This window comes from Macrobrachium nipponense, chromosome 8, assembly GCF_015104395.2.
Source record: "Macrobrachium nipponense isolate FS-2020 chromosome 8, ASM1510439v2, whole genome shotgun sequence".
Classification (NCBI taxonomy): Eukaryota; Metazoa; Arthropoda; class Malacostraca; order Decapoda; family Palaemonidae; genus Macrobrachium; species Macrobrachium nipponense.
The window spans coordinates 54,788,420-54,801,072 of NC_087203.1; the positions used below are offsets into that span (position 1 = coordinate 54,788,420).

General features: G+C 39.9%; 1 protein-coding gene across 9 annotated transcripts in view; it reads right to left on the reverse strand.

Annotated features, from left to right (window-relative positions):
- LOC135222787 (protein unc-79 homolog) overlaps window positions 1-12,653 on the reverse strand; it is an 841,880-nt gene that overhangs the window by 33,612 nt on the left and 795,615 nt on the right. Inside the window, exon 56 of one of the 9 annotated variants that reach the window (XM_064261067.1) lies at window positions 2,584-6,795. The exons of the other annotated variants lie outside the window; for them this stretch is intronic. Coding sequence (XP_064117137.1) covers window positions 6,667-6,795 — 129 coding nt within the window. The 3' untranslated portion in view covers window positions 2,584-6,666. Of the gene's footprint in view, window positions 1-2,583; window positions 6,796-12,653 lie in introns of those variants that run through there. 9 annotated transcript variants of the gene reach the window in all.

The window sequence follows — 12,653 nt, forward strand, 5'->3', positions numbered from 1 at the left end:
GCACTGGGACTAATGCAGTTCCAGGCACAGGGAAAGGTAGAGCATGGCATTGCCTAGGGCCTACAAGTAGCACTGTCAGTGAGTTAGAAGTAGGTCTATGAAGACCATGGGTGCTTGCTGGAGCCATTGAAGGACATGGGCCCTTGGATTGTCTAAATGTAGAAGGAGACTTAAAATCTTGTCGCAACAGAATGTCACACCCTCCAGGAATGTAAATTGCTATCGCCAGAGTACATAATATATATTATTTTAAATCGGTGAGGTCTTGTGACCCTCAACCATATGGTAGGAAGAATCATTTAGATGTCATTGAGACTCTCAATCATGACAAGCTGGTGCTGATCAATCCTAGCTTGCTAGGGAATTCAATTTTCCTGTATTATAGATATGTGTGAACTAGTCATCAAATTCTTTAACCTGGTGGGCAGGATAGCTACCTTGGAGAGGTCCCACAGATATAGGAGCCTGAGCTGGGGGCCTAAAGATAAAGGATCTGTCACGGCCATAGCAATGGTGGGAGTAGCAGTTTTACTGGGGCATTTGGCCCATGAAGAGGTGTGCCCATGCATTCCACATGTAGTGCAATAACTGCAGCTGAAATCATGCTTTGGCAATGCCCCAAAGGAGGGGGCAGGCCTATTGTCCGAGTCCAGTGGCTGTTGGCATTCTGATTTTGAGGATGACCATTTTGGGGTTTAGCTGGAACCTGCGGCTGAGGGTCCACTTTTGGAATGGCACTCCTACGATGGTGCCCTTGCCCTCTAAGTGCCTCCCCAGAATGAGAGATATTTCACTGGGAGCACACTTGTAGGGGTCTAATATCCACTCAACTTGGTCGAGCCAGGCACCAGGCTCAGCCTCATCCAACTTCTTAATGAGAGATCCCACACTGCTGACTGTAGAATGTGGAGAAGGGTTGCCCACGAGGGCATGCCCTGGGCCGCCATAAAAAGTTGATGTGCCCTTTCCTTCTCCCTCTCCTTTCTCTCCTTCTCCTTCTCTGCTCTTTCTGTTGCTTCCTTCTTCTCTTGGGCTAATCTTCTTTTCTCCCTTTCAGCTCTTCTTCTCTCTTCTCTTGAGCTAATCTTTCTTTCTCCATCTCTTCCTTGGCTGCCGCCCTCTCGGTGTTTACCCAAGTAAGTAAGTCCTGGCCCTCCAGTCCCACTTGTTTCCCCAAATTGGAGAGAGCCTTAAGCTCGTCAAAGGTAGCAGCAGCCCTGATAAGGGTAGAGCGCATGTGGCACTGGAAGTGGCACTGAAGGGGATGGAAGCAAATGACCTTCAGAAGAATATGATTTATTCCTAAGATTAACTTTTTTTACACGAGCTTTGTAACCCCGGAGTTGTGCGAAGTGCTTGGATGGTCCATTACGGACTGATGAAGCAAGTATGTTTGAATAAGCCGTAAGTTTCAGGATGACTGAATTTCCTACTCTAGTCTGGCAAGGATGTAAGCTTCAAGCAAAAGCCATATAAGGACTTTGGAATGATGACCTAGAATTGTTGGAATTAGCAGGCACTAAGCCTTAGCATTGGCAGGCAGGAGGGCTTGGAATGAACAGGCACTAAGCCTTGGAATTGCAGGCACTGGCCCTTGGCACTGGCAGACACAAAGCCTTTGGAATTGCAGGTACAAAAGCCTTGGAAATTGCAGGTGCTAAGCCTTGGCACTGGCAGGCACGAGGCCTTGGAATGAACAGACACTAAGCCTTGGAATTGCAGGCACTAAGCCTTCGCACTGGCAGGCACAAAGCCTTTGGAATTGCAGGCACAAAAGCCTTGGAAATTGCAGGCACTAAATGTGGATATATTCGCTGCTAATAAAAATGAATAATCACAAGCAAGGACTTGGAATGAAGGCCTGGAAGTCTTGGCTTTGCAGCACAAAACCGTGCGATGGAAGGTACGAAACCTTAGGAAATAATAGCTCAGAATCGTGAGAGAAATAATGATTAGAACCTTTTAATTAAGAACACGGAAAAAAATAATGACAATAGTAAATTAGGAAGTGCTCTCTCTGAGTACCAGTAATGGGGATATAGATAATAAATAATGATAATGGAAAAATAGGAAACACTCTCCTCGGGTACACAAAAATGGGGTATATATAATAAATCATAATGGGATGGAAGTGCTCGGCTTCAGGAACACAGACCCCAATAATAATATTCTCCTAGCAAGAGAGAGAGAGAGAGAAGAGAGAGAGAGAGAGAGAGAGAAAGGGGAAGGGAAGGGCGAGAGAGAGAGAGAGAGAGAAGGAAAAAAAATTTCAATGCTGGTCTGTGCGTTATCCATACATGCACGAACTCTGGCTACCTAGTATTTCTCCCTCGTGGGAAATGATGGACTTAATTTCTTTAAACTAACACGTAATCTCTTTCTACGTCCTAAGCTCTACTTATCGAGTTGCCTCGAGAGTATTATGGTGTGTGTAGTGAGAAAGTGGTCTACCCAGCCGACGTTAGTTTTGAGCAATTATCGATCAGAGTTAATTACTGATTACTACCGAATAAAGTGGTACACAGTATTACTATTATACACCAAATTAAATGTTTAGCCTACATCTTTCATGCCAGTGAGTTTTTAATAATTTTTTTTGGGGGGTGGGTGGTATGGTCGAAAATTTTATTTAACCCACCAATTTTTCATTATTGTTCTTTTTTGGTTACGATAAACTTTTTTATTTACCCCCTCCCCCGCACTATATTTTTTTCTCAGAAAGTCATGGTTTTAGATTAATTTTTAAAGATTGTATGGAATAAAGAGAGTTCTGTAAAAAAAATATGTTGCTGTGCCTAATTCCTGATTTTATACGAATTTTTAAAATAGAAAAATTTTATATTCTTATCATTGTTGAGCATTACAAAATATTGCTTTACACTATGTACATTATTAACATCTACACTTACCTTGGACGTCAGCGACCACCCCTAAACGGGGATCGGGAGAAAGAGAGAAAAATAAAGAGAAAATTGAAAAACTGAGAGAGAAAATCAGAGAAAAATATAAGAAAATACAAAAGAAAGAAAATAGAGAGCCAAATTGAGAAACATAAAAATAGAGAGAAATAGAGAAAAAGAGAAAAAATAGAGAATGTAAAATGACTGTCTGCTACGCTTTAAGTCTGTGAGAAAGCAGTCTGAGGCGGCGTAGCTAACAACACCACTCAAGGTGCGCTCTGATAGGCCATTGGCCGCAGCACCCTCCCGTATTAGAACACTTTCGAGACCAATCTAAAGTTAGTCCGCACCTCTTGTTGACCTAAATACGCCACTCTAGACCTTATTAAAATCTGTAGGATGTTCACTTTTGCATTTTTCCGACATCAATACAAGGGTTTTGAATCTATGGACAAGTTTCCGCCTATAACTCCAAACCACCATTTTTGAGGATTAGACCACTTTCACACTACACGTCTCATATTCCTGCACTGGCAATTGTGGGGTCGGGTAAGGGGTTTTCCCAAGATTTTAAATGAATGAAGGGTAGGCCTCACATGATGTTCTGGGCATGAACAAAAGAATGGAATTTCTCACACGACTGACTACTTTACTGAATTTAATATGACGTTACGGTAATCAGAATTGAAATTATATTCTTACTATTATTCTAACCATGCCTTTGTGGGCTGAATTTACCATCTTCACAGGATCGTTATCGAAACGAATGAATGAAAGAAATATAATTTTCTTATTTCTACCAGCATGGAGAGAGAAAGATCCAGCTATGCGGATTTTGGGCTGGAAGCAAAACGTGGTTTCAAAATGTGTGCTTAGCTAAAATTTGGCTACTACAGGTGCAAAAATTCCAGAGATAAACTGGTGAAGGATAATATAAGCACTATTTCCTCTTAAACACTTCAGAATTCACTGGGCACTTTCCTAGCTCACCTAATATGAAAAGGCATGCGAGCTCTTATACAAAAGCTGTCAAAACTATAATATTTTTAGATAGTTACTTTCTCTTCTCTTGTAGATAATTTGACAAGCACGTCCTGATATTCCTATCTAACTTTTTTTAGCAGTTAGGATATTTGTTTACCATAACATAAATACCTAAGAAACCAAATAATGCCTTACTTACTGTGTAATTGTTTCACTTTTGTGTGCTCATGAAGGATATTTTACACTTAGATTTTCAGATTAATTTCTACTCTTGCGACGAGCTCCTAGCCAACGCTAATCGCTGATAGTCGCTATGCAAGGTAATTTTGCACTAAACACCAGAAGATCTGGCCAAGCTCGCCACTGGTATGAATCTGCAGTTATCTGCGCAACAGAATGCTTAATGAATGAATCTGACATAAGCCTTACCTGCAGCAGAGATCTTATATGTACCAAAATTAGGGCTGAAGGCCTACTTCAAATTGGGTAATATTCAGATAAATTCTGAGAGTTAGTCAACAGTATTTACACTAATATTCATATCAGAAAAAGTTATACTAAGTGAGTTAAAAGGGAATCTAAGGGCCCCGTAACAAAACTGTAAATGCAATAAAAGATTTTGAAGTAGATAAATGAAGGTCCGAATCTTTAGACACATGTAGGAACGAAAATTGGGGTAAAGGGCTCCCACCAGAGCACTGTGAAACGTCAATTCCACAGCCGCTCTGCAGGCAATTCTAGGTGTCTTCCTCAGGGAGTCCATCAACAGCCATCTTCTCCAAGGGGTAGCTCAAAGGGAACAAGTGGTGGGTTTAGGCTCTTTAAAGGATCTAAGGTCATCTGTCCCACGTTGGGCCCTTTTAACACCTTGATGAAAGTTCCCCCACATCCTGGTAGACAGCGCTGCCTCCTTCCTTCAACTATCCAACGCGTGGTGACCTTGCAGCAAGTTCAATATGGCAGCCACCAGCTAATCCTCTCCCTGACAGACTTTCTCTCTTCAGCAGCTCCTGCAACCAGGTGTGTGTCTCATAGTTGCAGTGCTGGGGTTAAAACAAAATTACTGAATTCAAAATCCCGAATTTCCAAGATTATTCCTTGTGCGCAAATCTACATTTTCCTGCTATGGCATGCAGACTATGAACAGAAAGATGAGAATGGAACCCTTATAGAACACCCAGAATTACTTTAAAAAATAAGAAATGGATGTTGCACGTATTCTGTTCATAAATTAATATATATTCTAAAAGGGCAATCAAAAGATATACAGTTTGCAGGAGCTCTGTCTGGCTCCATGGGACTATTGGCATTAATTCTACTATTCACAATAGCAAGGGAAAAGGTGCCACTAAGTTGCAAGCAAGTACACTAACCTACAGGATCACGAAGGTACAGGAGGACATGGATTGTGAACTTAAGATTAGTGATATACTATAACACTATTCAAGTGGAGCAGTATTAAGTGAGCATGAGCTTCTTTGGTAATCAGGGATACGGCATCCCGATGTTGACACCAGCAGAATGAGGCAAGTGTTACTGTTGATCTACAGGGGCAGGCACACAATGGACAGTCTACACAAATCTGCACAGTATGACAATGAAAACACTGATATCTGCAAAGGTAAAATTATATAACGATTTGTAAGATTTCATTGTATATCAAAACTTTTGATAGTACATTAAAATGTGTTGAGCATAGCTCGATTTTAAAGTAGCAAAATATGATCATTACTATTACTATTCACACTTAAACACTCACTAGGAATGGCAATCACAGGAGAAAACACAACTGAAAATAGGAGTGAGCGCTTGGAATAGTGGGGGAAGGGCCTACAGAAAAAATGTTTGCTATCAATTATCTAAAATTTGTGGTGTGACAGACGTGCAGATCTGCCAGGGCGTCGGCTGAAGGACATGGGTCACTTGCAGGGCTTCACCAAAGGAAATCAAGAACCAAGCAGGTAGGAGACTGTCAGGAGGACTCACAAGATGAGTGTTGATGCACAGTTGAAAGTACTACCCATTGTCAGCTTCAAGACAGTAAATGAAGAGAGTGGCAGGCTGAGTGATCAAGTACAGAACTGCTTCCGGGTAGGCATACTGCAGCAAAACAATAGGCCTTTCATTACTGGCAAGGTCGAGTTGCCACATACTAGGAAAAGTGCAATTTGATAGGCCTGGGCAGGTCATATATATACCCGAGTTTGGTAACTGTAACTGTACTGCCCAAACTAGATATTGTTGTTCTTAAAACATGATCAAGTTCCTTGAGGGGGTGATTCATCTCAGTCTTCCATCTCTGAAGCTAATCTTCCCCGGGAACCTGAAAGAACATTTGAACACCAGCAGAGAAGGTGAGAACATAGGAAGAACAATAGAAAAACACGTCGATCAAGAAGTACTTGCGAGCGATGAGACATGACAAGTGACTCGGCAAAGATCTGGAAGAGTTCCCAGATTAGACACAGAATAAAATAAAGACTTCTTGCACAAAGTTACAGTTATTCACATTTATTTAACACACTGGGGGAGGAACTCTAGCGTTTAAATGAAATATTCAATGAAGACTTAAGCTTGAATAGGTCACAGGGGTAGCACGTGCCCCGATGGTGACAAAGGAATTGCAATATAGAAGTGATACAAAAAAGTTTTGAAGTTGGGATTAGCAAGAGTCATCTTGGAGAAACAAGGCTGGTTGGATTTTGCACTTTCTAGACGTACCTTTAATCCTTTGAGGCTTGAACAAGTGTCGTGATGTATGAAGGGGATCCAACCAGCATGTTTAGACAAAGGGCTGACTTCCAGTCAGAGGAGGGGACACGTCTGTCCTCCTGGAGTTACTAGCTTGGACTGAGAGTAGGTCAGGGTGTTTCCAAATGGTCTGGATTTCACACCCAGCTTCCGGCACTGTCTAAAAGATGCGACAAAACAACCAGCAAATTTGGGGGAAAAGAGGTCTTAGGCTAGGAATCCCTAAAGCCCACATCGAGGCCTATCTAATCCTGTGACCTGTTTTTCTTACTCTAAGTTTGAGCCCAAGTGAATGGCTTATTTTCTTCCACCGCTCCTAAACGGAAATGCCTTTTCTGGCATGCATTCTCCCTCCTACAGTCAGCTGATTGGGAGAAAATGGCTGTGCTTCTATCAATTTACTAATTTAACTAAATGCTGGGTAGACGAGTTGGGCAATAAACGTAATAATATATATATATGTGTGTGTGTGTGTGTGTGTGTGTGTGTGTATGTACATGTGTAGATAGACATATATATATATATATATATAATATATATATATATATGATATATATATAGATATATAATATATATATATATATATTATATATATATATTATTACATACATAACCATATTAATGGACAAAATTTCCTTTTCACAATTTTGTGGCATTAACTTCTTCGATGCAGACTTTTCTATATTTCCTTACTTCTACTTTCAGTAATTCTTCAAAGTTCTGGATAAGTATAGAGATTCGTGGTGTGCTTTCCATTTATAGCTACGGTCCGTTTCGCCCTCCTGTCTTGGGCTTTCTCAAGCAAGAATGAATATATACAGATATCCTCTGCTCTATTTACATTGGTAGGGTTTTGGATTGGGGGGCGGTTGCCGTATTTTTCATTGCAATGTTTTGGTTACAAATTACAATACGGTGGTTGGTTATTTACATAGTAGGTATTTACATAATATGGTATTACAGGTTAAGACTATGTTACATTGTTAGTTCTACATTCTACTTCTGTATCTTATATCCCTTATAAAATTGATATCTTTCTGCATGGTGTTCAGGCGTGGTTCCATTCAGTGTTGTTGACTTTGTCCTCTTCTTGTTCGAGTAGGCAGTAAAGAACGATCAGTTTCGGTTCGTGCATTTAAACAGACGGGTGTAGGTATTGCAAACCAAACCTGCTGGCATCACTTGTAATGAGAAAAAGCACCTGCGCATCCACATCTAAGGAGATGACCACTAATATAGTTTATGAATTAACTTTCCCCAGGGAGGAATGCAGTCGTTCCAGACGAAGATGACGTGCCCTCAGAAACACTGGAGCCATCTTCCAATACTAAACAGAAAAACACGACGAAAGACCATCATTACAAAAGACGATGAATAACACTAAAATAAAATACAGATGCAATTCATATCCGTACATAACAATAACAGAGGCAATTTTTATATCCACAAGCACACCAGGTTTAAATGCACAAACCGAAGCTGATCGTTGCTTTCCATCCGCTCGAACGAGAGAAGGGATCCAAGGTCAAGGTCAACAACGCCGAATGGAGCCACGCCAGAGCAACACACAGAAAGAAATCAGTCATTTTATTAGGGATATAAGATGTAGAAGTAGAATGCAGAACTAACAATGTAACATGGTCTTAACAGTAATAACATATTATGCATACATTAGGTTCAAACGTTATATCTTGGATTCCAACAAATAAAATGATAAATTTTCATGATTTTCCAAATAAAATGTCTAAACCATGGTTAAGCATCATTATAATGTATTAAGGATTGTCTATATTAATAGTCTATAAGTAATGAATTTAACAACATGAAGATAAATTTATGTACCCAAATACACATGTTGAATGCTGTGCTTTTTTCAATCATCATTACTATTCTTATAAGTCATATGTATATTAATATTATTCTTCGGAGGGTAAAAATAAAAATACTATAGTTTGAATTTTAGCCTAGTCTAACCCCTTTATTCTTTACACAAATGAATAATCTACTCACCTGTACGCTTTCTCTAACTCCAGTATACTCCAGAAATCACTTTAGAACAACAGCACCACAAGACTTACGACCCAAAAAAAACTCCTACCAGACAGAGAGCTCTCCCATACCAACCACACACCACCAACACGTGCTTTCTACTACTCCGTGTTATTGTTTACATCCTGCCGACGCCGCCGCCATCTTGTCTATGACGTCACAGCCTATGACGTCACAACACAACTTAAATACATCAACAGACACCTTCTAGAATCTACCACATGCTGTCCATTTATAGGACACCCACCATATTTCAACAATGCATAAAATACCCATAACAATTATACAATATATAATCACACTTATCTCTTTCTCCCTCCCCTCCGACTGTTTCCTAACCTAGTATCCCCTCTTAATTTCCTTCGTCCACCAACTCTTTACCCTCTACATAATTTCTAATATATTCCCCTGAAACTCCTGCTTTAGTTAATACATCAGCCACTTGCTCCTTTCCTTTTATCCATCTCACCTCCTTTATTTCCCCGGATTCAATGGTTTCCCTTATTGCAGCAATATCTATTTTTAATCTCTTGCTACTTACACCAGTGCTCAATTTGATGGCGGTCATTAGTGTTTTACTATCAGTGTTAACCAAGGCTTCTAAATTTCTCCCTCCTACTACCTCTTCCCACAAATGCTTGAAATATATCAATCCTTCTACAGCTTCCCCAACACTCAGGGCTTCAGCCTCAATGGTGGATTTTGCCACTCTCCTGGATTTCCTAGACTTCCACCATATGGGACTTCTCCTCTTCCCATCTGTCAAGGAAATAATATAACCCAGTTGAGTATGGCCATCTTCTATGTTTCCAAATGAAGCGTCTGCATAGGCTTCCCAATAAACCCTTTCTTCTTCCATCTCACTTATTGTAACTTCGCCCATCATGCTCTTAGTTTTTCTCAAAGTTTTAATAAGTTTCTTCATATCCTGAGTTGTTCCTTCTTTAAATGCTTTACTTAATTCGCTAATATCATATGATATTTCTGGCATTGTGTGTAGTGATACCCAATTCAGCTGTCCTACCACTGATCTATACTCTGTTAACTCCTTTTGTTCTAGCACTCTATTACCCGTATATCTTCTAGCCTCTGGTTCTCTTATGGAATTTATGTACTGCCACTGATTAAGGGAAAATCTATTCTCCTTCTGCTCTATTACTACTCCTATATATTTGAACCATTTACTCTCTTGTTCTACTTGCAATTTCCCTTTCAATCTCCCAATCGTTTCCTTTAAGAATCCTTCAATTCCTCCGTAGCAAAAATCATCTACGTGTGTACACAAAATGCCTTCCAATTTATTGTCCTTTTTCCAAAAGAATATATTAGGTTCTAGTCTACTTCTCTCACCTTGAAGCTCCTTCACTACTTTCACCACTTTACAATACCATGCTTTTGCTGCATCCTTGAGCCCATAGACGGTTTTCTTCAACTTCCATAATCCCCTCCAACCATCTTCCCTTGGTGGCTTCAAATACACTTCTCTTTGTATCTCGTCACCTTGTAAATATGCAGTTTTGACATCCAATGTATAACAATTCCAATTTTTCACCTTTATTATGGTTAGACAGAATTTTAAAATTTCAGCATTGCATGTGGGAGCATCCTTTTCCCACTCTGCCATTTCTTCTTCAAACCCTCTAGCTACCAATCTTGCTTTACATATCCTTTCCCCCCCTTTTATCTTTTCAGTTACTATCCATCTTGTAGATATGGCTTTTTGTCCAACATCATTTACCTCCTCATATACCTGGTTATCTCTCCAACTTTGAAGTTCTTTTTCTTTGGCTTCCATTATGCTTCTATTTTCAATCCCAGCAACACCTCCTCTTCATCTTCAATTTTTTCTACCTGACTATAATCCCTCAAGTTAACCCACCCTTTGTCACCTGACTGTGAGTCTTGTACATTGTACGAATCAGCCCATGCTTGGCTTGATCTTTTTCCTGCAAGACCTAATATAGTCCATTCTTCTACTTGTCCTGTATCATTGTTTATAGCTCTAACTCTATTTCCCTTTTTGAATTTTGGTATCTCTTCCATTAACTCGCCTTCTATTGACCCACTTTGCCCGTTATCTTCCACTGTTTCCTCTATCACCTCTCTTTCTATAGTCTCTTCTGTGTCTGCATTCCTTCTCTCACCTATTATCTCCTCTCCTTCTAGCCAATCTACTTTCCCTTCATTTGGGCCATCTGATCTACCTTTCACCCCATGGGATTTATCTATTCTAGCCGATATCTCTTCTGTATCTGGTGATCGTCGTTGAATCCTTGTCACATGTATCCTTGCTACTTCTCTTAAAGAATCCCCATGTTTGACTATTATTGTTTTCCCCGATACTCCCACTACCTGAGCAGGTCCTCTCCATTCATTTTCATTTTCCCTCTTATAGAATACCTCATCTCCTACCACTGCTTCATCAAATTTATGTTCTCTGATGTTTTTGTTTAGCGCTATTCTTATTTTATTACAAGACTCATTTTTTATAAATGCTTCTCTGGCCTTGTGCATTGCATTCAGTGTGTCCCTTACCATACCCTCTTCCATCCCTTTTTCTCTGCTTGCAGGACTTGAACTTTCTTCTCCCATTAGGTTAGGCAGTGAAGGGTTTTTTCCAAATACTAATTGGTTGGGAGAGAAACCTCCATTATTCATTAAACAGTTCCTAGCACTCACTACCGATTTCAAAGCTATGGACCAATCTACTTCCTCTTCCTCCATCATCTTCCTTACACTTCCCTTGATCATGCCTACGGTCTTTTCACATAATCCGTTGCTCCACGGAGATTCTGATGCTGTGGCTAATACTTTAATATTCAATTTTTCTGCCATCCTCCTTACTTTTTTATTTTGAAATTCTCCCCCATTATCTGACAATATTTTGGAGGGCATTACAAATATAGCAAACCAGCACTCAAAAAGTATCTTTATTATAGTTTCTGGTTTCTTATCTTTTATCCAACAGGCCTGACAATACCTCGTTGCCATATCCACTATTACCAAGAACTTTCTCTCCTCTATCTCTCCCACATCCATCGCTACGACTTCATTAAACGTTTTACTCCAAGAAAAGCCTACTACTGGTTTGGCGGGTTTCTTTTGTATCTTTTACAAACCTCACAATTTCCAATCAGTTCCGTTAGTAACTTTCTTATTTCCTCTTTTTCTTTTTCGATTAACCCATTACTCCATTGTGCTTCCTCTGTTAGCTTCCATATTTTATCTCCACTTCCATGACCAAACTGTAAATGTAATTTCTTCATTGTGTTCTTAATTTCCCTCGGATTCTTTCCCTTCCAACCCTCCAGTAATAATTCTTCTACCTTCCTCCTCCTTATAGGTACTCTTAAATGACCCTGTTCGTCTTCTCTTAACTCTACTTTCATTCCCCCTAATACTTCTATTACGACACAATTTTCTTTCAAATTTAGGGTCATACCCATTTTACTCATGGTTTGCTTACCTATCAGCCAGGGTATATCACCTTGCAGAATTTCCGTCTTCAAATAAAACTTTCTGTTTTTTAGTATCACAGGTATTTCTATTATTCCTCTGGACTTATAAGATGTCTCACCAAAATTAAACACTTTATTAGACTCTGTCCTAGGGTCCCTCATTCTCCTCAACTCTTCCTGACTCAAATCCATGACAATACGTGCTAGTCACAATTCCCCGCAAACTGTTGATTTACACCCTGTGTCCAAAATTGCATCAACCACCTCCCACGATGCTTCCACTATTTTATCAATTTCTCCTACATAAACCTCTTCTTCTTCTGTCCCAGTTTCTGTTTTCAGCTTATTTTCTTCTAGTCTTGTTTCAGTTTTCTTCCTATTATGAAAATTATGAGGACAATCCCTAGCCCAATGCCATTCTGAGCTGCATATTGCACATACTGTTACCTTCCCTTCTTTGTTTATAGGATTTCTACCACCCCTTCCTCGGTTCCATCTTCCCCGATATCTT